This window comes from Nilaparvata lugens, chromosome 3 (assembly GCF_014356525.2).
Source record: "Nilaparvata lugens isolate BPH chromosome 3, ASM1435652v1, whole genome shotgun sequence".
Taxonomy (NCBI): domain Eukaryota; kingdom Metazoa; phylum Arthropoda; class Insecta; order Hemiptera; family Delphacidae; genus Nilaparvata; species Nilaparvata lugens.
The window spans coordinates 54,109,508-54,137,372 of record NC_052506.1 but is presented as its reverse complement, the minus strand read 5'-3'; the positions used below and the strand labels follow the sequence as shown (position 1 = coordinate 54,137,372).

The following is a 27,865-nucleotide window of genomic DNA, read 5'->3' as shown; positions in this document are numbered from 1 at the left end:
TAAATTCTTTGGACACAGGTGATTTCATCATTCTGCCTTTTGAAAACAGTAATAACAAATATGAAGTTACAGAGATGGAGGAAATTTCGTTTAGTGAGAGTCTGAGCAATAATGCTAGTCAAAAATTAACAGAATCCGTAATGAGTTCACAAGTCTCCAGTGTTAGTGAAGGAGACAATGAGAAAAATGATCCCGACTGGAATCCAGATGGAGTAAGTGACGAGGTAGGTTTAAGTGATGCTGACAATGAAGAAGAAGGTAATATTGAGGAGGAGGAGGATCAAATAAGAACAGACACAATAAGTCATGAAGAGCAAGTGAGTATGGAGGAGGAGAACAGTGAAAGAAGAAATAATGAGGAAGGAGAATTATCAGAGGAAATCGATAGAGGAAGGAAACGGAAAGTGAACCACCTCACAAATGGAAGAGAAATGCTGCTAAACAAAAAAGATTGAAAGGGAAAGCATACCAGTCTGCAGCTCACAAATCAGACAAATTTCAACATGAGAGAAGTTTGAAACCGCCTTGTTCTATAACTTGCAGAAATAAATGTGCGTCTAAACTAAGTGAAGAGGATAGAAGAAATCTCCATGAGCGTTTTTGGGAGGATTTTGAAACCTGGGATCAGAGGCGCCAGTATGTAGTTTCATGCCTTGAAATTACTGAACCTGCTCGTATTAGAATGAAAAACGGTGAGAGGGAAGGTAAGAGGAAGACTACAAGAAAGTATAATTTTATTATTGATGATAAAAAAGTGGATGTTTGCCAAAGAATGTTTCTAAACACTCTTTCAATCACAGAAAGATTTGTTTCAATTACTGTTTCAAAAAGAGATCCTTCTGGTAGTGGGATAATAATGAGTGACAGAAGAGGAAAGCATGAACCTTCAAACAAAGCTAGTGATGAAGTTTTAAAGCTCATAAAAAATCACATTTCATCATTCCCAAAATATGAGAGTTATTATTCCAGAGAAAAGTCAAGCAGGCTCTATCTTGGACCTGAACTGAATTTATCAATAATGCATGCAATGTTCATAGAAAATTGTAGAGCTAACAATATTGATACAAAGACTGTTGGTTCTGAATGGCTGTATAGAAAAGTTTTCAATGAAAATTTCAATTTAGGATTCCATCCTCCTACAAATGCTACCTGTGATAGGTGTGATGAATTGAGAATTTCTATAGAGAATGAGAAAAATTCAGAAGAAAAAGTTCTGCTGGAGGAGAGTAAGAAGCAGCATATTGAAGATTCTAGTAATAGATATGACTTAAAGAAAAAGGATAAGGAAAGGTCGAAAAAAGACACAAAGGAGCATGTGATAATGCTTGACATGCAAAAATGTTTGCCATGTCCATTATTGAAGAACTGCCAGCAATTTATTCTAGAAAGTTGTGGTGACAAAAATGTTTGACATGTCCATTATTGAAGAACTGCCAGCAATTTATTCAAGAAAGTTGTGGGTTCTTAATGCTTCTTTATCGCTCTTGCAAAATTAAAACTGTTTTGCGCGAGCGATAAAGTCGCGCATTACGCTCTTAATACATAAATAGCTATTTGCTTATTAAAATCTGCACAATATTTACAAAATCCGAAAATTAGCTAAAGCTGGTCAAAATTTACAATTTTTGGTACTTGGGTATTATAGCAGAAACACCATGTTTAGAATGCAAGGATCCATACTTGGGCCACTTTTATTTATCATCTACATAAATGACTTACCAAGTTTGATAAGCAATTGTCACATTGACAACCAACCCTACCTTTTTGCTGACGATCTAGGTCTAATAGTGAATGGTTCTGATAAACAAAGTGTAGATACAGTGGTTGAAACAAGCACATTGGCTATAAGAGATTGGTGTGCATCAAACAGTTTAAGCTTGAACCTACAAAAAACCAACGACCTTCAGTTCAGCTTCAACACCAGGTCCACCGACATAGGCTATCTAAAGTTCTTGGGTTTTATGCTAGACACTAATTTAAACTGGAAGTGCCATATAACATACATAGCTGGGAAGCTGAGTAAAGGTTTATTTGTATTGCGCAGGCTGAGACATATTGTTAGACATGATGTTCTAATGAGTGTGTATTATGCTCATATCTTTAGTCATCTAGCTTATGGCATACAATTGTGGGGAAACTGTTCCACAATTATCACACTTTTCAGACTGCAGAAGAGGGCTGTAAGAATTATCTGTAAGGAACCACCCCGAGCTTCATGTAGAGCGCTATTCCGTAGATTAAGGTTATTGACTCTGCCTTCACTTTATGTGTTTTCATGTTGTTTATATGTTAAAAAGCACCTGAGTAATTTTAGATTAAATGGTGATATCCATAGTTACCCCACAAGAAGCAGTCTTAATGTTAGAATTGAGAGTAATCAATATACAAGCTCTCAGAAAAATTGGAAATACATGTCGGTAAAGCTATTCAATGAACTTGATGTTGACGTTCGAACGATGAACGTTCCACAATTCAAGACTCACTTGAGGGATTTGCTAATAGAAAGGTGCCTGTATTCTGTGAGAGAGTTTTTTGTCTGACCAAAGCTAACTGTGATATATTGTAAATTGTGTTAGGCGTCTAAGTGTCTGCTATTATTATATTGTATTATTTTACTGTTTACTAATTGTATTGTCGGTCTTTGTATAATCTATTGTAGAAAATGACGTTGTTTGTAACATTTTTATGTTCCTTGACAATAAATGATTGATTGATTGATTGATTGAATATATATTTTTTACCACTATATCAATTTATAATATCAGTTAAATAAATGGCTGAATTGCTGGGATCAGTTCAGAGTTGTAATTTTTTGCCTTTTTTAATCATTTTTCAAATGAGTTGAAGTCTCATTTTCTGAACCATGACACAATCCTAGCTAGCTTCATCTGCTTGATGCCACAAGGAGAACTCCCCCCCCCCCAACAGAAGCAGATGAAGAACACATGATAACTCTTGTTGAAATACAACAAGCATGTATATGCTGATGATTTGAAATCATGTAGTGAACGAGCAGCCATTGGAGGGCTGCAGCTTTGGTGGGAAACAGCTGGAGAATTAAAATAAATTCAAATGAGGGAATGAACTTTTTCACAGCCTGTAACAAAGACATTTTTCAGACATTCCATTCCCTAAAAATGTGTTTTGATTATCAATTTAATGTGTTTTGATCATCTATTTAATGTGTTTTGGTTATCAATTTAAAGTTTTTTGATTATTGAAGAAAGTTAAAACTAGTATACTTATGTACATAGTTTGGGTAATCTATGATAAAAAAGATTTCTATCAGGTATGACTGCATTAGCATTACATTGATTTCATTTTGCTGTACACCCCCCCCCCCTTTAACTAGATCCTACGCCTCTGGTCATAACCATACCTCATGTCGTTGTTCAATCCAAACTCTCAATAATTATCAAGCGTAACTCCACTTAATGTCATTGTTGACTTCAATAATCTATACCGTACTTGAATAATTTTAATTATTTCACAGCATGTCCAATAAAGACATACAATGAATTGCATAGGCCTTGTAGAACATGCATTTCAGTTCAATTATAGGTAGGTAGGCTATACATCCTCAAAATGTGTTGTTTTTGTGAACGTCATTGAATAACTTCAACTTTATCCTTATTCATAAATTTCTCACCCACTTATTTTCCAAAGTTGAGACAGAATTAGTATTATGCTAACTGCTAGATTTGATTGAAGTTGTTTTTATAATAGAATGCTTGCATTGAGAATAATTTGAGCTCTAACGTTCTTTATTGAAAGAAATAAGGCAAATGCTAGTAACAATATGATATACCTAATAATATTCATAGCAACTAAACAATGATATCGACTAAAGTATGATTACATTGAGAATGTTATTTGCCTAATACTAAACATCTGAAAGAAGGTTTTAATTCAAACTAGCTTGCAGGATTGAAAGTTTTGACAAAACCATCCATTCAATACTGATAAGTGAAGCAGATAATTGATTCAAATGCTACATCACCTAAATATGGAATCAAGCTTATAATGATAAAAATTCCAATGTATCAATATGTTTCATTCTTTTTTTTAACTTTATTATTGCTATGATTGAGAAAGATAGATATTTGTAGTATTGATCTATAAGGTTTTTATGAAACGATATTTTATATTAATGATTTGTTTCCTGTGCAGGGTCAATAATGAGTGAAAGATCAAGAAAAATCGTGGTCATGGTGAAGGAGATGATAAAGCAGAAAGGTAGAACAGAAAATGAACTGTCATCAGCAATCTCTCCAAACAATTTTGTGACACTAGTAAATGCACAAACAAATGAAAATCCTCAGTCAACAACATTATTGCAAGAAAGTGGAACAAGAGATGGACAGTCATCAGCAATCGTGCTGAACAATTTTGTGACAACACCTGAAAATGAACAATATAACCGCAGGTGTGGTTCAACATCACTCGAAGCTCTATTCAAGCCTTCTGAGCTATCAGATTTCAATCCCAATTCAAAACTAAAGTCTGATCCATAGTTATCTTAATCTATTTTTATACTTTCTTTTTCATTGTTACTAACATTATCAACAATTGTGTTTTTTCGGGTTCACTAGTTTTCACACTGGATTTGGAATTGTATTCAACAGAAGCTGCTGATAGTGTACATTTCCTTTTAGGCTCGGCAATGCAGTCTGTTATTGGCGAAGGTGAGCGTTTTTGAGACAGTCTTTATTGGCCCTTACAGAGGCAATTGAGGATCTACAGTTGAAGTGGATTCTTATGTGTATGTTTGAGACGATTGGTCTGCAAGTACAATGGCAACAGCAGCCTCAACTATTCAATTTGCGAACACTCCGTACACGGTGCATGCAAGTTGGCTTTTCCATCCTATTTAGTAGAAAGAACGATTAAAAATACTAACCCTCTGCAGCTTTCCAAGCTTGACTGAACATAATCATATTTACTGAATAGGTTTAAACTGACTTTCATGATAACTTTTGCAAATGATTTGCTCACTTCTTACTAAAGGATTCCCAACAATGCATGTATATGCTGATTAATCACAATTTTTACCAGAATAGATAATGGTAAGGCAGTATCTAGATCTACAACCAATAATTTATTGCAGATAATTATCAAATTACAGTAATATAAGCGCCTTTAGCCTATCCCACCCCTCGACACACAAGTGATCCTGCCCTTGTCAACTTTGGACTTTCAACAAAATTTCAGTTAATTGTAAGATGTAAAAAAACTCATTTCATAACTCGGGAAAAAAGTTCCGGGTTAATCCTGTCGATTCTCTCAATCGTTGACTTGATTTTGTGCATGAATAAATACATCGATAAGATACACAGAGAAAACGCAATAGATCAAATATCAGAGGACAACTCCCTCAATACATAGGAATATCGAACAGAGTCATGTATTCCGCTGCTCTTTCTTACACTTGAATTTGAATTTGATTGCGGTAGTAATCAATAAATTGTTGCAAAATCTTAATTTCTATATTATTTTCCTGCTGAAAACAGTAGTCAATATTTTCATTCAAGAAGGTTGAAATCCAAAAATGGATTTACTAGTATGGCTTTCAAAATCCTGAATTGACATAGTGTAGAAGATTGCCTTACATTAATTTTATCAATCATTGATAATTCAGTACAGAATTTCATTTCCAACATTCTTAATGTGAAAGAAGTGAAATCCTTTTGCACACATAACAATAATTCATATTGAAACGTACAATGTTGACAATGAAAGGCTTGAAATATTCGTCAGTAGTTCAAAACTAAAATACAATTTAGATTTGTAAGGGATTGATAACAATCTTATTGTATTATCAGGCACTTTTCATAATATTGTAATTTGATGCATAATTCATTCTCCTTGCAAAATTCTTTTATTGAAATTTGGTATTTTCAATCATTTTACATTTAGATAATAATAATTATTATTATCAGGTGCGTATTATTGAGTATAACAAAGATGTTTCAACAGTCATACAAGAATTAGGAAAATATCTAAGAAAATAGAAGTTCAAGAATTTAATAACAATGGAAGTTAAAGTTGAATAACGTAGCCAATATCACAAAGTGAGCGCATAAGAAGCAAAAATTATGTCTTAATCAGACCGCCATTCTTCAAATTGATTAGTACACGAAGAATACATAAAAACTGTCTTCCCAATCGACAATTCGACAATTGATCTCCCCCAAGATTTCAACTTGGCATTCATATCTCAAGAATTAAAAAATTTTCCTTCAAAAATTTGTTACATTTAGGTAACTTGATGTATACAAATCGAAATACTTCGAGAAATGTCACTAGTAAACATTTTTTTAAAAGCGTGGCGCACAGCTTCAAATGGAAAAGACAAATTTTGTGTTTTTATTCCAAAGAGACACAAGTTTTTGTTGTTACACAATTATTTCTAATGAACTTAATCTCTTGCATTTACTATGGTTTAATAATGAAGTAACAACCAAAAGAAGTTTCTTGTGTAAATGTTTCTCAATGGCTGTGACGATTTAAACTTTTTTATCCAGTACTACAACACCACTCGCACTATTCAACAATAAAATGCAAATCACATTGAGATAGGGCAAAGTTATCCAAGCACTCCCAGACAGTATGCAATCGAGGCACTAAGCATTGAAACGACGGCTAAGAACTAGCGTACTTACAGAACGGTTGCACTTGTACCAGCTCTACAATCACAATACACCGTTACCATAGAAACTATGGACAGTTGCAGCGAGAGAGTGCAGAGGGTGAGATTAGGCCGGCACCAGTTTGAGCAGGAGAGCAGTGAGTACGGTTGCGTTTCTCTCCTTGGTGACCCACTCAGTGGCTTCGTTCACCTTGTAGGAGCCGGGGCGAAGCAGCACTTGGAAGGCCGCATGGGCCATCATTTTTTTCTGTGTTTTCGGATCTATGTACCTGAGGGCGAACACAATATTATAAAAGCGGTGCTTTTATATGAATTATGGGCAGAAACAGAGACAGAAAATGTACCACAGTACACTTCAACGACCAATTTTGGTTGAATGAGAGGGAAAGTATTGACACAACTGGTAGCAATAAATAGAAGTGATTTGAAAATAGAGCGGGAAGATATAACATTGAAGTAACATAATTGTGATGAAAACCACTTAAAGATACTATTTTAGAGGTTATCAAATCAATTCAGCTTGATTTTTCAAAAACAATAATCAAGTCAAATCAACATATTGATTGTTCATAACACCTTGGAAGCTTCAGATGTTTAGAAAAGTGAGGCAAAGTGTAGGCGATTGCAAGGCAAGTGATAGCCACGGATACGTTCTCTAATGCCTGTAAATGAATGATTTGGAACAGTTTGAAAACGTGAAACCAAATTAAGATGGTCAAATTTTAGATAGCCATCTGTGAACGGAAATATGTTATGAATATCTGATATTAGATAGTCATAATACGATTAGTCTATAAGATAACAATTTCATACTATACTAAACCAAATACTAATCTAATACTACTACTACTACTACTACTACAACTACTACTACTACTACTACTACTACTACTACTACTCATTGACTCTACGGCCCTTGAAGAGCCTTGGCCTCCTCCACAAGTCTTTTCCATACACCTCTGTCCTGTGCTCGCTGTCTCCACCTTCTCACACCCAAGGATTGAAGGTCTGCCTCCAGTCGTCCAAACATCTCTTGCGTGATCGGCCTCGCTTTCTTTGTCCCCCTGGTTGATGATACAGAGACATACGTGCTGTACGGGTTTCCGGCATACGTTCCACATGGCCCAACCAACGAATTCTTGCTCTTCTAATTTCAGTAACAATGATCGGTTGCCCATACAGATTATAGAGCTCATCATTTTTTCTGAGTAGCACTAATCTAATACAGTATAAAAAAGACACTTACTGATACTTGGTGCTTGTGATGTGCTGTATTGACGGTGAGAAGACAAGTTGGGTCGCATCACAATCGTCCTGTTTCGAATGCAATTTCCTTTGCACATTTTGACCAACACCTAGTTCACCTGAAACAATACAACAGCTTAATTAAGCGACAGTCAATAAGTTATCAATAATCACATACAGTAGGCCTACACTCGATTTAAAATGATTGAAGATGCTTATCAGAACAATCAGTGAAGCAAGAAATTTTTAGTTTGGTGCTTTTATATGGAGCTTCTATATGGAGCAGATAATGCTACTTCCAGCATATCACCATTATTATTATAAAATCGTAATTAATAAATACGTGAGGGTACCCAAAAATAACTGGAATTGCTCTGTTGTGAGCCTTTTATAGTACGAAATTATGCCGCTAGAGGCGTGCAATGAAACTCATTGTTAGTTCAGTGCTGCTTAATTCAACAATCTATCTTGTTCTGTTCGTCTGCAGTGATAGTTTTCGCGAGCGCTGTTTTGTTCGTATTTCGTTTTTTGTGATAGCCACTTCAAATAAGCAACATGCAGCTGAGAAATTCTGTTTATTATTGAAAAAAAAAAATGCTGCTGAAACTGTGTTAATGTTGAAGACTGGCTAAAAAGATGACCCTATGAGATAAACTCAAGTGTACAATATTGGTTTATTTGATTTTAAAATGAAAATATATGTCAATTGATGGCAAAATTTGGTCTAGACGTACTTCAACTGCCCAAATTGTCGGCATAAATTCAAGACAAAAAAGACCCAATTTTGTGACAGACAGGCGACTGGATCTTGTATCACATCGTGCTTGTGTGCACCTGCACACATAGCAATCTCTATTCGGCCATTTTTTGTTAAGGCTGTGCAAAGGCTAGAAATAAACTCTCTACTCGTGATATTGTTCTAAGTTTTTCGATTTGTATATCATTAAGCTATCAAAATGAAAAAGTTTTCTAGGAAAACATTTTTTTCCGATCATTACTTTTTGAGATATGAGCGACTGAAGTTTGAATTTTTGGGACAGAACATTTCAAATTCAGTACGATATAAATCCATGAGATTTAGAGGATAGATTCTTCATGGCATTGTTGATCAAGTATAGCTTAACAAAAATTTTCTGAAAATATCAATTTTAAATATCAAGTTATTCAATTTACCAAAAATAACTCAACTAAAAGTTATTTTTGGTTATTTTTAGTAACTTTGAATATTGAATAACTTTCTCGAAAATCTATATTTTCAAAAAATTATTGTTTTACTAGATCAACAATACCATAAAGAATCTATCCTCTAAATCTCATGGATTTATCTCTTACCGAATTTGAAATGTTCTGTCCCAAAAATTCAAACTTTAGGCGCTCGTATCTCAAAAAGAAATGATTAGAAAAAAATGTTTTCCTGAGAAAACTTTTTCATTTTGATAGCTTGATGATATACAAATCAAAATACTTTGAAAATTGTGCTATTTCCCAAATTTAGATAACATTTTGAAAGTCAAAAATATGATTTAACTTTTTTTAAATTTGGTTCATTTTCACTTAAAAACAACAAAAACTATGAATTTTCAAATTTTGAAAAACTACATAAAATATAATACTTGAATCCCCAATTTCTGAATTTCTATACGTTTCTAGGTCCCCTGAGTCCAAAAAAAGTGGTTTTGGGTATTGGTGTGTGTGTGTGTGTGTGTGTGTGTGTGTGTGTGTGTGTGTGTGTGTGTGTGTGTGTGTGTGTGTATGAGTGTATGTGCGTCTGTGTACACGATATCTCATCTCCCAATTAAAGGAATGACTTGAAATTTGGAACTTAAGGTCCTCACGCTAAGTGTGTGTGTGTGTGTGTGTGTGTGTGGTGTGTGTGTGTGTGTGTGTGTGTGTGTGTGTGTGTGTGTGTGGTGTGTGTGTGTGTGTGTGTGTGTGTGTGTGTGTGTGTGTGTGTGTGTGTGTGTGTGTGTGTGTGTGTGTGTGTGTGTGTGTGTGTGTGTCTGTGTGCACGATATCTCATCTCTCAATTAACGGAATTACTTGAAATTTGGAACCAAAGGTCCTTACAATATAAGGATCCGACACGAACGATTTCGATCTAATGCAATTCAAGATGGCGGCTGAAATGGCAAAAATGTTGTCAAAAACAGAGTTTTTTGCGATTTTCTCGAAAACGGCTCCAACGATTTTGATCAAATTTATACCAAAAATAGTCATTGATAAGCTCTATCAACTGCCACAAGTCCCATATATGTAAAAATCCCAAGAGCTCCGCCCCATCTATGCAAAGTTTGATTTTAGATTCCCAATTATCAGGCTTCAGATACAATTCAAACAAAAAATTCCAAGTGGAAGAGATTGAGCATGAAAATCTCTACAATTGATGTTCAGTAACATTTTCACCTAAAATTGAAAATAAACACGAAATTCGAGAAAATGTTATTATTTCAATTGCAAACTGTTAGCAACTGTTGATTCTATTAAATCATTCACTATGAAGAGATAGCAGACTTCGTGTGTCTCCAACGTTATTGTCCTATCACCAGCTGGCTTGGATCTTCGAATAGTAGACTTGAGATGCGCGTGAACACTAGCGTCAGGTGATAAATTTTCATAACGGCAAGGAAAGTTGTGTGAGCCACACCAGATTTTTATAATACTACTAGTAGTTCTGTGAACAGTAGACCTCACGCAGTATTCTCATCTACAAGTACCTGATTGAAACTATAGACCTTATGGAAATACAGCAATAGACTGGCTTCTCCACACAGCTGTGTAATCACTTGTCAGCTGATTTAAGATGAATAATTCTATAGTCTGATTTTTACTCTAATATTGGCGTATGAAGGAGGCTCCTTTTTCCTTTTATATTATCCTTGAAATGCAAAATTTCCAAAAATCTTGTATATACGTCGACGGGCAATTAAAAAAGGAACATAACTGTCAAATTTTATGAAAATCTATTTCCGTGTTTCGCCATTTAAACATTAAGAGAAATGCCAAACCGTCGACTTGAATCTTAGACCTCACTTCGCTCGGTCAATTATTATTGTATAATATTATTCACATTAATTTAAATTGAGAGTATTTTGAAGGGGATGAGGTTGTATATTGTAAGACATTTAAAAATATAAAGCTTTTAAAAAAATTCCGGTTATTTTTGGGTATCTGTAGTAGTATAATATCATCATTATCAAAATATAATTTTGAAAAATTGCTGCTAGAATCCAAACAGGAGAACAACAAAATCACTAGTTTTGGCCTAGTAGCTTCTAAATAAATTACAATTCATGTACTGTATTACTTGATTTTATTCATGTTCTTTATTCATTCTAGATAGAATGAATAACAATGCGTACAACAATGAATCATTTCTACAATCTTGACAATATTTTAGAAAATAAATTCCAAGGTTAGAATGTCCATAGCTCATGTAATGGAAAATGCACAACATACTTTTCAATGAATACTTTTCAATGAAAGAGCTTATTATGTCTGCAATAGCTGAAAACGGACAGTTAAGTTATGGGCCGGAAGTCGTGCTCTTAAATCCAATATATACTTCCACCAAATGCATTTTAGAGGTTGTGATAGCTTTTTTTAAAATGTGTTTACGAAAAACCATCTGTATAAAAGTAAATTATTTTTTCCTACGGATACCTTGAAAAGTGACCATTCCTGCACTGATTACAGAACGCAAAGTATTACTTTGTGTACTCCAGATTTGCAACATGGCAACACAAAATTGTTGGTGGGTTATATGGATTATTGCACGAAAACAAAAATTAACTTGGTAACAATGACTGTGGTTAGATTTAGATAAGAATCATTTCAATGGCTACCCTACATTTATGATAAAATCCCAATCTAGAAATCCAAAATAAGAATAATGTTCATCTAAATCATAATTAAATAATCATCATTTACGAATTCTCATCATTTGTTAATAAATAATAGTTCTTTTCTATTGATAATTATTATTTCAACTGCAAGCAATGAGAAAAGTAGCAAATATACATTATAAAATTCGAATTTTTAGGTTAAATGATTACCGTTCTATTTCCATATAAATAAACACAAGAATACTACAATAATAATATTCTCTGTTGTCTATGTTATTTTTATAAATTTTTTCAGTTTACTTTGAGAATTTTTCTCGGTAATTTGAGCAAAAGTCTAAATTTCTTAATTCTGTTTTGGTACTTTTTAGCTGGATGAAACAAACTTAGGTACGATTCTTCCCGCCAGGTCGCGCGCTTGTCGGTTCAGCCATCTTGCAGCCATCCCAATCAGCTGTTGGCGTGTATTTTGAATGCAAATTTTTTGTTCTATCTGTATTTTTTCTGATTTTTGAATGAATAAAAATAAGAATTTTGGCTGAGAATTTTCGACTTTAATTGGATTATTAATTTTAAAATTAATTAAGATTGTTATTAATAACAGCATCACACACACAAACATTTGATGGATTTCAGCCATCATTTTACCCATAATCAACCACTTCTCATATTCAATAGTAACTGTAGAAAAAGTTTAATGTGAAATATGTGAGCAGAGTTCCTCTGCTGCACTCAAGAAGCCAATAGTTATTTGTGCAACTAGTGCAGCAAAGTGACACTTTGCTGCACTGAAAGAAACGTTTATGCACGAGCCGTAGGCGAGTGCAGAATGATGGTTTCTTGAGTGCAGCAAAGGAGCTTTGCGCACGTATTTCACATTAAATTTTTCTTTCCATTTACCATTGAATGTAAGAAATAGGTAATTGAAGGTAAAAATGTCTCATAATTCATCAACTTTTTTTGAGTGTTAAATAATTGTGGCTCTTGAATTGCTGATAATGAAGTATTGCAATCATTACACACAGAAATGTTCAGAAGTTAATGGAAATGACAATAGACATGATATTTCAGAGTTATCCAGGAGTCAATTATTTTTATCTCATCTACAAAAAATCATAGAATAGTACTGTAATGAAGATTATAATAACAATAGTTATTTGTATATCTAGAGTGAAAAGTACGACTTTTTCTCCCTGTGGGAAAAAGTTCGAAGCAATTTTCCTGAGGGAGAAAAAGTATTTTTTGCTCGTGATGTACACAACATTTTTCCTCCATCTACATTTTTTATAGAAACTGCAAATAAAATCATTCTAATAACTTACGTATTGGTGACAATGATTCCTAACAACATAACCTAAATCTAAAACCTGAAAACCGGTCGTCTGATTGGCACTGCCGATTGCACTATCTATCAGCAAAAGTTGTAACAATTATATCAGCTGAGCAGCTACCAAAAATGGCTGACTCCAGATCACGTGGTTCAGATTTGAATTGCAGATAAAAAATATTTGTTGGCTGGTATTTTGAATGGAATAAAATATTTTAAAAATTGTATAAATTTTTATTGTCTACTAATATTAAGAATATAATAATTATCATACAAACATATATTTCATGAGTTAATCAAATTTCTGGTTGTGGTATTGAATTCAGTTGACTCAATGACAGACACCTCTATTATGCTTTCTCATCTGAGCTTAGACCTTCTAACCTATTACAATGTAAGTTTCAAAATAGAGATGCTCCCCATGTTATTTAAATGGAGTCACTTTTACTCCCTAGGGAGTTTATTTGTTTTTTACTACCGAGAGTGAAAAAGTGACACTTTAGTATTAGGTTTCAGGGAGTAAAGTAAGTACTTTAGACAGTAGGTGGAGGAAAAATAATATGATTGATGTTAGAAAAAAATTCCTTTCTACATATTTATGAAATAATATAGTTTTACTCATTTTGCTTTAGATCTAGTATTTACAGGGTTACCTCTACCTTTACCTTTTTCGGAGAGTAAAAAAGGAATTCAAAAATTCTTCTTTCTTGTATGTTTATTGTTTTTCTTCAATTATTAGTCAATTTTATGAGCTACAGCTGCTGCCTACTATGTCTCACTTCCACAATCACATTCAACACTATCCACATTTATTTTTTACACAAATTACCACGAAAATCAATCAAGAAACAACAAATTTGCATTTAAAATACACGCCAACTGCTGATTTGAATGATGGAAGTATGAAGAACCAACAGGCGCGCGACCTAGCGGAAAAAATTGTAACTTTGTTCGTTCCATCTTTCCAACTATCTAAAAACAGTTTCCAGAAATTTAGATTTACAAACGGTCTCAAATTACAAAAAAAATGCTCAAAGTAGCCTAAAAATATTAATAAAAATAACATAGGCACCAGAGAATTTTGATTGTAGTTTTTTTATTCACATGGATAACAATGAACGGTAATTATTTAACCTCAAAATTCAAATTTCATAATGTGTATTTGCTAGACTACATTTCTCATTGCTTGCAGTTGCAATAATAATTATCAATAAAAGAGAAACATTATTTATTATTAAATGATAAGAAGTAATTATTTAATTATGATTCACATGAACATGATTCTTATTTTGGATTTCTAGAATGAGATTTTATCATAAATGTAGCCATTGAAATGATTCTTATCCAAACACAGGCATTCTAACCAACTTAATTTTGGTTTTCGCACACCAATCATCCATATAACCCACTAACTATTTTGTGTTGTCATGTTGCAAATCTGAAGTAATCACTTTGCTCACTAGTGCGGAAAAGTGATTCTTTGTGTTCTGTAATCAGTGCAGGAATGGTCACTTTTCAAGGCGACTGTAGGAAAATAACTATTTCTCTTCATAATTATGTTTTTTCAAGTTGTTTATAACCTCTGAATCGCTAAATATGGTGAGAAATCTTGCCAAAAGCCAAGATTTGCCATATGGTTTATCAGTTTTATGTGAGGTCTTTTAGGTCTGTTCACAGTAATGTCGATTGAGACTTTCCCCGATGCCAAGACATTGGTTGGATAGAAGCATGTACAGAAATGTATGGAAAAAGTGAATATAGCTGCAGTGTGACTTGTGTGTGATGCTAATTCGAGATATAGCTAAATGGGCTTGGGCAAGTGACTGCACAAAGACCAACCATTTACGTCAGTGATTTTAAAGTATGTCTCACATAGCTATGTTTGATTTTATATAATGACTCTGCAACCAGGCATTAGTTACCCAAAAATCGTTGTCAGTAATGCCCGGTTGCAGAGTCGTTACATAAAATCAAACATAGCTATGTGATACATAGTTTAAAGTCACTGAAATAAATGGTTGGTCGTTGCACAGTCATTAGCTGAATCCCATTTAGCTATATCTCGAATTAGCATCACACACAAGTGACACTGCAGCTATATTCACTTTTTCCATACATTTCTGTACATGCTTCTATCCAACCAATGTCTTGGCATCGGGGAAAGTTTCGATCGACATTACTGTGAACAGACCTAAAAGACCTCACATAAAACTGATAAACCATATGGCAAATCTTGGCTTTTGGCGAGATTTCTCACCACATTTAGCAATAATATTACAGATGTGTTGTAATAAACATCTTTCAAAAAAAGCTATCACAACCTCTAAAATGCATTCGGCGAATGTAGATATTGGACTTAACAGCACGACTACGGGCCCATAACTTAAATGACCGTTTTTAGCTATTGGAGACTCATTTAGCTAAATGACATAAGCTTTTTTGACGACTCTGCAACGAAATCATGTGTTTTTGGGCGTTTTTAGTTTTATAGGAGCTATAGTTTACTTTGACATCTGTGCAACAAAAAGTGGAGTTATGGCTTCATAAATAAGTTAAATGCCTGATTTTAACTTTATGTGACAACTCTGCAACCGGGCATAAGTGTGATGATTAGTTGCATTGCTATCACCTCACTTTGGACAACACATTCAACTGTGTATTTTAAAAGTCAATCAAGTTAGCGATGCCTTATGGTGTCACCCAGTTGCTCTTATGTACTCATCTTGACATTACGGAATATTTTTATTGAATCATGCAATGTTTTCAAATTATATTGCTAAAAATTTTATAATCACAGCTGATAAGTTTCTCTCCTCCTCTCTTTAGTTTTCAACAAACGATGGAAATTTCTGTTTCAATCAGCTGCCACTTGGATGATCAATTTTTCCTCTCAAGCTGTTATCTCAGAGATGCGTCTCAGCTCAAATTTTTGTATCACGGACAAACTATTTGCTATGAGCATCTTATGATCTGCCCTCGATCGGGGATAAATAAAGAATTTAGGCCACAGCTTGGCATGAAAATTATCGAGTCTAATCATTTGAATAATTAATTGATGTGTTGGAAGTGCTCTGTAGAATAGTAGACTAATTGTGGAATATTGGGCGGGGCTTAAAAGTCGACCTCGACTGTATCCATTGGCAATTAATATTCCCCGATGACAGTTTTAAAATTAGCAGTGATCATATTATTTTTGCTTTTGCTTGATACAATTGAAAATTGAATTCCAAATCAAGTTTATTTGGAATTTGTTGACTCTGGTATCCATGGATCTCTTGCTTATTCTGGAATTTCTAGCATAGCCTATTGCTTAAGCTGATTTACACCAAAGCTGGTTCAAAAGCTGAAAATAAACTTTCTACTGGTGATATTTTTCAAAGTTTTTCGATTTGTCGATTTGTATATCACCAAGCTATCAAAATTAAAAAGTTTTCTCAGGAAAAGTTTTCAAATTCGGTAAGAGATTAATTCATGACATTTAGCAGATAGATTCTTAATGGTATTGTTGATCTAGTAAAACAAAAATTTTCTGAAAATATCAATTTTCGATATAGTTATTCAATTTAATAAAAATGACCAAAAATAACTTTTGAGTCTCTTGAGTAACTCTTGAGTCATTTTTGGTAAATTGAATAACTTTTTCGAAAATCTATAATTTGGGAAAATTTTTGATTTACATGATCAACGATACCATGAAGAATTTATCCTTCAAATCTTATGGATTAACCTCTTACCGAATTTGAAATGTTCTGTCCCAAAAATTTAAACTTTAGGCGCTCATATCTCAAAAAGTAATGATCAGAAATATTTTTCCCTTTTTTTTCATTTCACTTATTCAAAAGTGTAAAAGCAGCCAATCCACTGATTCTTTCTTCCATGGAAGTCCATTTATATAATTATACAGAGTGGGTGAAAAGTCCGAGAAGGGCTAAATATCTCATACACAAAGGTTATTTGACAGTGGGTGGGATTGGAAATCCTACTCAAATTAAAAATACTACTCTACTATGACTTCAAAAATCTGGTCCGCCATCTTGGATCCGCCATATTGAATGCAACTTTATTTTTTAAATGGGAAAGTGGTCATGCAATACATGATTTCGCTACGAGATTTAAAAAAAAAATGAATGGTGAAAACCGCACATCAATATCTCAAACCGTTCAGAAGATATTTACATTATTAATCAATACCACTTATGTATTCATTTCTGATGTGCATGATATTGATTAATAATGTGAATATCTTCTGAATGGTTTGAGATATCGATATGCAGTTTTTGCCATTCATTTTTTCTTGAAATCTCGTATCGAAATCATGTATTGCATGACCACCTTCCTATTTAAAAGAATAAAGTTGTATTCAATATGGCGGATCCAAGATGGTGGACCATATTTTTAAAGTCAACGGTTTTTGCCATTCTTTTTTTCTTGAAATTTCGTATCGAAATCATGTATCGCATGACCACCTTCCTATTTAAAAAAATAAAGTTGCATTCAATATGGCAGATCCAAGATGGCGGACCAGATTTTTGAAGTCATAGTAGAGTAGTATTTTCAATTTGAGTAGGATTCTCAATCACACCCACCATCAAATAACCTTTGTGTATGAGATATTGAGCCATTCTCGGACTTTTCACCCATCCTGTATAAGAGTCCATTCATAAATGGTCTGCCCAATTAATGTGGCTGATTTCTCATGTCCTAAACTTTACTATCATAAATATTAAAGTGGGAATTTTTAAGTGGACATTTAACGCTGTGTTTACACCAAAGTTATTAGCAAAATGTTAATAACTAAATCCTGATTCTATTAGATTGAACATAAATTGTCATACACATGATGAACATATATGTGATTGACAAGTTCCATTCACTCAAATAGAATCTATAAGGATTAAGTTATTAACATTTTGTTAATAACTTTGTTGTAAACCCAGCTTAAAAGTTAATTTGCATAATTCTGAATAGAGTTTATTCAATCACTTTGATTATTAACTACCATTATATGGTTTCTTTCTTTAATCTTAGCTTGAAACCAAAAGCTTAGGGATGAAAATTTGGATGTAAATTACATGTAACTTGATTTAATTTTTATCTAAATTGACAACTTTAGTATTTACTTGTGATTTTTTAATATCAATATCAATAGGGTTGTATTGTGTCATGTAATGACATCATGAAAGGAAATAGGACCAGCTGATGGAATATTATGTTTTTTCTTCATAGTTTTTAGCTGATTTTGAAACATGTAAATATCAGTCCCAGTAGCTCAAAAGCCTGTTCAATTTCAATCATGATTAAATTTAATGAGAACTAATCAGAGCAAAGGTTTTTTTTAATAGAAGGCTTCTCTGATTGGTTCTCATGGTATTTAGTCCGGATTAGGAATTAACAGACAGTACAACTGGCTCTCTCAAGGCCATGGCTGAATACAAACATAGAGCAACAGAGGAACCAACACAACAGAAGCTAAAGGAATTACTCACATTTCTATCACCTCACAATAAACATCAATTAAACTACCATATGTTTGGAGAGTTCAATTTTAAATTTCTTTTGCAATCATCCAGTCACTTTCTGTACCTATTCTTCCAGATGTTCCATGAATACTGCAATGTTTTAAAATGAGGTTGCCAAATTTGGTAACTTAACTATAGCTATTTTATAATCTTTTTCACTTGCTCACACTTTCTTTCTCACGTTTTCAACAGAGTATGGATACTTTTTTGATCAGCTGCTACTTGAGGGACCAATAATCCTTTCTGAAAGAACTTCAGCAAATTCCTCCATAGTTGAGACCTGTTCCAAAATAATTTTTACTTTCCTTTCCTTATCATAGGTACGGAAAGTATTGCTTTCCAAAAAAAATTGAGGTACCCAAATTTATAAATTTCTATACGTTTCAAGGTCCCCTGAGTCCAAAAACATGGTTTTTGGATATTGGTCTGTATGTATGTGTGTGGTATGTATGAGTGTATGTGTGTCTGTGTACACGATATCTCATCTCCCAATTAACGGAATGACTTGAAATTTGGAACTTAAGGTCCTTACAATATAAGGATCCGACACAAACAATTTAGATCAAATGCAATTCAAGATGGCGGCTAAAATGCTGTCAAAAACAGGGTTTTTGTGATTTTCTTGAAAACGGCTCCAACAATTTTGATCAAATTTATACCTATGAATAATGTCTATCAACTGCTACAAGTCCCATATCAGTGGAGAGAAAAGGAGAATTCTGGAACAACCTTGACCTTGTTTCCAATGTTCAAGGTCACCAAACCTAAGGTGGACCACCCAAACCTTGTTTCCAAAGGGCCCCCAACTCCCCCACCCACACCACCAAAAAATATATGGATATTATGTATCTTAACCACAGAATAAGAAAATTCCTTTATTAATATTTGGAATTTATAAAAGAATTATTTTTAATTTAAAAAATCAAAAAGATTATTTCTATTTCCTATTGTAATCAATGTATTTTGAAAAAATTAAAAAAATTAAATTAGAAATCAAAAAAATTATTTTCTATCAAAATCAATGTATTTTGATGGAAAGAATAAGAAATGTTGTTTGACATTTCTCAATATCTATCTTAATTAACTAGATAATTGAGAAAAACTGACTCACATTGTGAGTTTTTGAAAATATCATTAAAAAATATATGGATATTATGTATCTTGACTGCAGGATAAGAAAAGTCCTTTGATATTTTTTGATAACTCTAATAAAAAGGGTGTTAATGGGTAAAATATTTGGAAACTATAAAAAATTATTTTTAATTTTGAAAAATTCAAAAAAATTATTCTCTATCACAATTGATGTATTTCAATGAGTTGAATAAGAAATCTCTTTTGACATTTTTTGATAACTCTAATAAGAAGGGTGTTAATGGGTAAAATATTTGGAAATTATTTTTAATTGAAAAAAAATATTTTCTATTGCAATCAATGTATTTTGATTAGATGAATAAGAAAGTCCTTTGAAATTTTCTGATAACTATCTTAATTAATAAGATATTTTCATATAGGTAAGAAATCACCTTACTATACTTTCAAGGAAGGCTATTTCAAAGACCTCCACTCCACCTTCCCAGTCACATGCCCAATGGCCATGCCCACCAATCAGCATTAGAGGCTTCCATGGGGGGGACCTGTCACTCTAGCTCAAGATGCAGGACCTGTCACTCTACACTAAGATGGTTATGGAGAACTATCACTCCAGATTAATATGTCCATGGTAGACCTGTGACTCTAGATCAAGATGTCCATGGGAGACCTGCCACTCTAGATCAAGATGTACATGGGGACCTGTCACTCTAGATCAAAATGGCATTCAAGATAGGCATTTTCAATGACTCCACCTTCTCCTGTGACATGACTCCACCTTCTCCTGTGACATGACTCATGCAACATAGACATTTTCAATGACCCCCACTCCTCCTGTCACTAATGACCATGCTCACCAGTCTCTCTATCAGTATTCAACATGTCTGTATGGCAAAGTAGGGTCATCCACTCAGCTCCACTCAATGGTCAGTCTGTGTTCAGTCACTGGCACTCGGCATCCTAATGTACTTATAGCTAAACTATATCTAAGAGGTTGGTAATAAGTGTACAGTCTGGAATACAATTAGTTCTTTATTGATCAATTAATCATCTATTTCATTAAAAAGTTTACTACAAACAGATATATCTCTGTTCTATAATCCAAGTTGTTCACTATATTGAAAAGTGATGTATCCATGATGTTCCTCCTTGACCCCATGTCAAGCAGGTGATATTCCAGGTAGTAGACTCCTTCTCCAGCACTAGTCCTTGGCAAGTCCTCCATGTTGATGTCTGGTAGTCTTCAGATGATATTCAGTGATACCTCTAGACTACTGTTTCGAGTCAGAGGTATAGGTGTAGTAGTATTTCTCACCACTACATCATCCTCCTCCCCTCCTCCTCCTCCTCCTCCTATTCCTCTTCTACCTTATTGTTCTCCTCCATCTCCATATCAGATTCCTCTTCCTCTTCCTCATCTTCTATATGATCCTCATCCTTCTTCAGATCAAATGGGAAGATTGATGATAAATTTCTCACCATATTCACCCCACTTTGAGAATTGGAGTACCATCTTCTCTATTGTTCCAGATACACAGGTGATCCACAAAATATCTGTTCTCCACACAATGAATCTAATCTGCTATGTATCCAATATATATCCATATCTTATGTTGGCTTATGATTTATTTGTTTGATGTACATACTGGTCAGTGTTTATCAGTATTCTGAGGTCTGAAAGTTTGAGCTCAGCTATTTATACATCTTGGACCCACCTCAAGTGCCAAGTGCCACTGACTGAACAGTTCGAGGACTCTCTTAGAGGACTTGCCAAGGACTAATGCTGGAGAAGGAGTCTACTACCTGGAACATCACCTGCTTGACATGGGGCCAAGTAGAAACATCATGGATACATCACTTTTCTGCACACTCAATATAGTGAACAACTTGGATTATAGAACAGAGATATATCTGTTTGTAGTAAACTTTTTAATGAAATAGATGATGAATTGATCAATAAAGAACTAATTGTATTCCAAACTGTATACTTATTACCATCCTCTTAGATATAGTTTAGATAAGTACATTAGGATGCCAAGCACCACTGACTGAACAGTGAATGAACACTGACTGACCACTGACTGAACTGTGAATGACCAGTGACTGAGCAGTGATTGAACACTGACTGACCACTGAGTGGAGCTGAGTGGATGACCCAACTTTGCCATACAGACATGTTGAATACTGATAGAGAGACTGGTGAGCATGGTCATTAGTGACAGGAGGAGTGGGGGTCATTGAAAATGTCTATGTTGAATAAGTCATGTCACAGGAGGAGGTGGAGTTATTGAAAATTTCTATCTTGAATGCTATTTTGATCTAGAGTGACAGGCCCCCAATGGACATCTTGATCTAGTGATAGGTCTACCATGTACATATTAATCTAGAGTGATAGGTCTCCACAACAATCTTAGTATAGAGTGACTAATGCTGATAGGTGGGTGTGGCCATTGGAGACAGGAAAGGTAGAGTGGAGGTTGTTGAAACAGCCTTTGTTGAAAGTATGGTAAGGTGATTTATTACCTATATGATATTTTCAAAAAAACATTATTTAGAGGGAATTTTTACATTTCTCAGTTGGAGTCCTACAATGTGAGTCAGTTTTTCTCAATTATCTCGTTAATTAAGATAGATATTGAAAAATGTCAAAGGACATTTCTTATTCTTTCCATCAAAATACATTGATTTTGAAAGAAAATATTTTTTTTAATTAGAAATATTTTTTTTTATAATTTCCAAATATTTTACCCATTCTTATTAGACTTATCAAAAAAATGTCAAAGGACTTTTCTTATTCTGCAGAAACAAGGTTTGGGTGGTCCAGCTTAGGTTTGGTGACATTGAACATTAGAAACAAGGTCAAGGTTGTTCCAGAATTCTCCTTTTCTCTCTACTCATATCTGTGAAAATTTCAGGAGCTCCACCCCATCTATGCAAAGTTTTATATTGGATTGTCAGGCTTCAGATACAATTTAAACAAATAATTTCAAAGTGGCACTTTTAAATTAAAAGTGGAAAAGATTGAGCATGAAAATCTCTACAATTAATGTTCAGTAACATTTTCACCTGAAATTGAAAATAAGCTCAAAATTTGAGATTGTGATTATTCAATTGCAAACTGTTGGCAACTGTTGATTCTATTAGATCATTCACTATGAAGAGATAGGGGACCTTGTGTCTCCAGTATTATTGTCCTGTCACCAGCTGGCTCAAATCTTTGGATAGTAGACTTGTGATGCGCGTGAACACTAGCATCAGGGGATCAAGTTTCATTATGGCAAGGAAAGTTGTGTGAGTGGGCCACACCAGATTTTTAAAACTGTCATCTGATTTACACATCTCCAATATTTAGAACTAGCTTACCCGAGCTTCGTACCACCAAAAAGTCAATGTATCTCATATCACAATTGACTTTATTTGGTGAATCATGAAATTTATCTGACAATCAATATTTTCATTTACATCTCAATAAGGACTTCCGATGTGCTTAGTCATGCAGCATTTATTATTCCAAAAACATATTATTCTGAATCAATTGGTAGTAATATCTATCAGTAAAGTGTTGAATTAAAAACATAGATAGGTTAAATCAGTGTTTCAAAGATGATTTGAATGTTTTCATAGTTGTTGATTGTCAATAGATGGTCCAGGAAATATGCGATGTACGATGAATCACACAGGATTCCATATTCTTTCCATCTTCCATTTTAGGATGAATTATATTAGAAAAAATTTTTACATTGGAAAAAATTGTAACATTTTTTACATTAGAAAAAATTGTAAATGATTCTGTCTTTCTTTAGTAATTAATGAATGCAATGAGAACAACACTCTTTCATGAGGTGAATATTTTTTTCCAACATTTTCCAGTTTCTCAATGTAGGGGAGTGATAGGTCTTTATCTACACTTCAACTCCAAACTACTGTTTTAATACCAGTACACAATTTATCAGAGGGTGACGTGTTTATTACAGCTGGTAACTTTAGATGCTAGATCATAATATTATCACATTAAGATCTTGAATCATGATAATCTTTCCGTTCTTTGGTAGCCGCTCGACCGACAATTTCAAAAACATAGGTATGTAAAATGGATTAATAAATCATTATTATTAGCCCCCCTATTGAGATTTCTGGTCAGAAACCATTCCCAATATTCACACAACATATTCCCAAAGTTTCATACCGTTCTGTCATGTAGTTTTCAAGTCTATAGGAGAAAAACAAACAAACACACAGACATTCATTTATATATATATATATATATATATATATTATATATATATATATATATATATATATATATATATATATATATAGCCTATATATATAAAGCACATAACAGAAGACACTTTAAAGTTTGTAATATAAATTAAAACAGGAGACACAAGATATAAATAGATTGAAAACACTTAGAAACTTACATTAGAAATGGGGGGAAATTTTCGGAGACCGAGTCTCCTTTCTCAACCTGGCAGTCTGCTGGCTTGAGAAAGGAGACTCAGTATCCTTAAATTTCCCCCCATTTCTAATGTAAGTTTTTAAGTGTTTTCAATCTATTTATATCTTGTGTCTCCTGTTTTAATTTATATTACAAACTTTAAAGTGCCTTCTGTTATGTGCTTTATATATATATATATATATATATATATATATATATATATATATATATAACATATGCAATTTAAAGCTTGAAATTTATCAATTTTACTCAGAGATGGTGCCACTATCACCCGCCTCACCAATTTGCGTTTACTATAGTAGACAAATTATCATACATGACTAACCTTTCATAAAGATACTCGAACAATAATATTACGAAAATCAAATTCATATGGTGAATGTATACAATCATGGAGAAACGATAGCGTAAGTTACACTATAGTTTCTCTATGATACAACTAACTATACGACCTCATAACAGAGGAAGTCAATGAAGGTAAGTGCCAAAGAAATTAAGTACTGAAGTATAAGGTACTATGTAAAGTATCTAAAATCTTCGATGAATGATGATTTCTACTCAATAATGATTTGATTTACCGTGTGTGAACAGTTGTCCGAGATCGAGTATGGTGCGCACAGTGGTTAGAGGCGTGCCGATGAAGGCGACATGCCATTGGTCGGTTGCAGTTGTGGTTGCGGTGGAGCCAGCCGCCTTTGGTCGTAGCGGCAGTCGCAGCCAGCCCACCGGGTGACCACCCCCCACTCCCTTACTGCTCGCCGTGCAGCACTCTGCGCAGTAGCAGGCTATCGACAGCCAACTGAAGAAGCCGTCTGTAAGCACCAACAAAACTCCATCATTATGCCATTCATAATGGCATTTTATTAATCAATAAAAGGTACCTGATCTGACTTCGAACCTTCTCATTCCCATATTTTTCTAAACCTGCCGATACTTCATTCAGGTTTGTAATTACTTTTGATATTCTTCAACTTTATATGGTATGATTGATACATAATAAATAGAAAAATAAAAAAAATTAACCAATACCTTTTTTGGAGTACACTGCAATAGGTGAATTTACCTATTTTTTAATTTTTTTTACATCTTTTTTGCCCATAAAAAACAAAATACAAAATAAAAACTTACAAAAGAAATATTCTAGATTATAATATTATGCTATTTTACGAAAAAAATTAAAATTATATGGCACCAACGAGCAAGGGCAAAACCCTGACCGCTGAGTGAGAGTATCAGCTGTTTAGACAATATAAAAAAAGAAATATTCTAGATTATAATATTATGCTATTTTACAAAAAAATTAAAATTACATGGCACCACCCAGCAAGGGCAAAACCCTGACCGCTGAGTGAGAGTATCGGCTGTTTAGACAATATAAAAATGTATTTAGTAATAATCAAAGCTACAAAAATCGAAGTTCAACAATAAATTACTAGTAATTATAATATTTGACTGATGTCAAAGAAAAATTTTTGTATCACCCACTTATTTATCTGTTCCAACCTCTGTCTACCCCTATTAGAAAGAGATTCTGACAATGCATTTGGCATGATATTTATTATTTTTGAGCTAAGATAACCCAATTGTCTTCGCACTATTGTCAAATCTGAATAGTTAATATTATAAATTTTATGAGATCGGTAGCTGTCGTTATTTTTTTAACGCATTATTGTAACTGTATAATGCAATATCAGCCAAAATAGACAATACTGAAATGGTAATACTTTATTTTACGTATACATTTTAAGAAAACATACAAGTCAAAGGAAGCAAAATCGGTTAAACATGGGTAATAACATGTTCAATATGACCCCCATTCAATTTGAGGCAACACTTGTGTATCGTTCTTGTAGGTTTTGCACCATTTTTATGAAAAATAAAAATCTTGTGCGAGAGGCTAAAGCTCACATCGAGCTGTAAAGCCAGAAGAAGAAAAAGAAGAAGAAGATGGTGGATCCTCACGGAAGATGTTTTCTTTCACCATTCCCCACACGTAGGCGTCAGGTATTGTAAGATCGGGAGAGTGGGCTGGGTAAGGAAAGTTTGTTCTATGGGAGATGAGACGGTTGCCAAAGGTTTGTCGGAGGAAAGCAATGTTGTTAACGGCAGTGCGACTGGTTGCGCCATCCTGCTGGAGCCACTGTGAACCTAACGGCAGGTTTCGTGCACGACAAAATCTCCCGAGGTCACACACAAAACGATCAACAAAGGCCTTTTTATCGATACTGATTTACAGTAACAGTCTCTCCATTATTGCCTTCAAAAAAGTATGATCCCACTATACCCCTCCCTGACACAGCGCACCAAATGGTTACACGTTTACTATGCTGTGGCCTCTCTACAACAATGTAAGGACGTTCGAGTACAAGGAAACGTGTTGTCTGCTTGTTTATGTAACCATTAAGGTTCACATGACACTCATCTGTGAACCATTAATCACTTAGAAAATCAGGTTCTAGACCAACCGCACGTCCATTTCCGTATGAGCGAAAATAATGCTCTACGATAAAATTGTTTTCTACAGTTGTTAGCACCATGTTAACAAAAACTAACCTCAAATAAGGAAGAAGTAATGAACGACACCTTATTTTTCCTCTCCCTATCATTTTGATAATGTTCTTATTGTATAAATGAATTTTAGTAACGCGAAGCCGTGGCAACAATCACCAATTGAATCAGCTGACCGAGAACGCAACTACAGCTGATTCAGTTTCAGTACTTTCATTTTGGCTGATACGGTATAATCGAATCAAATCAAGTTTTATTCAGTTACATCAAATCACAGATAACATTACAGGTCATTAATTACAGCTTGCCTGCAAACAAAAGTGAAACTGATTCAAAATTGTAACTTGAATGATCATGCTTCATTCTCCTTTATTTAGGTTAAACTATCATCATCCATTGTTCACGTACCAACTTAGGCAATTATTCAAGTAAATAACTATAAATGTAACTGTGAAGCAGATTATATTTGTACCAGGCAGTCCTATGGTCGACTTGAATCTTAGACAGGAGTTGAAGTACTCGCACGAGTAGGAGGAAGCCTTGAGGGAGTTGGCGGTGGCCGAGAGAGGCGTGGAGGCGAGACTGCTATCGAGGGGTAGTGGAGGTGGTGGCGGAGGCGGGGGCAGAGGCTTGTTGATAGCGCCACCACTCGGCGACTTCACAAACGAAGTGTTGGCGCGATTCAGACCCGTCTTGTGATCGCAGTTGGTGTCTGACATGTGGTATCTGGATATTTCTGCCGCAGTCTGCTGCTGCTGCTGCTGTTGCTGAAGGGACAGGTTCTCGTTGGACGCTATTGACTTGGGGTCCAATTCGGTGTCGTCGTCTGCGTCGCTGTCGGCCGAAGCCGTAGCCGCAAACGACACAGCCGCCGCAGCTGACGCTGACGCGGTCATCATTTCCACCTGCAAACAAGCATATAAATCCATTATTGATAACAAACATATACATAAAAGTGATCTAGTTCATGTTTTTGATTGATTTGTCAATTACCGAATGTCAAATAAAAAGGGAACAATGTATTTAAAAGTTTGTATACTAAATAGGAAAAGTATCTAATAAAATCTGGAATATTGCTTTCTATACATGTAGTGTTTGATAATTTGTGGTAAAAAAAAATTTGTGTAAAAAAGTGGTTTTTGGGTATTGGTCTGTGTGTGTGTGTGTGTGTGTGTGTGTGTGTGTGTGTGTGTGTGTGTGTGTGTGTGTGTGTGTGTGTGTGTGTAC

The 27,865-nt window shown here is 34.3% G+C and overlaps 1 protein-coding gene across 1 annotated transcript in view; it reads right to left on the bottom strand.

Annotated features, from left to right (window-relative positions):
• Positions 1 to 2,717: 2,717 nt before the first annotated feature.
• The window catches only part of LOC111053672 (neuralized-like protein 4), a 91,903-nt gene continuing 66,755 nt past the window's right edge, over positions 2,718 to 27,865 (bottom strand). The window contains 4 exon segments of the mRNA XM_039424030.1: positions 2,718 to 6,918; positions 7,896 to 8,013; positions 24,709 to 24,942; positions 27,111 to 27,543. Coding sequence (XP_039279964.1) covers positions 6,756 to 6,918; positions 7,896 to 8,013; positions 24,709 to 24,942; positions 27,111 to 27,543 — 948 coding nt within the window. The 3' untranslated portion in view covers positions 2,718 to 6,755.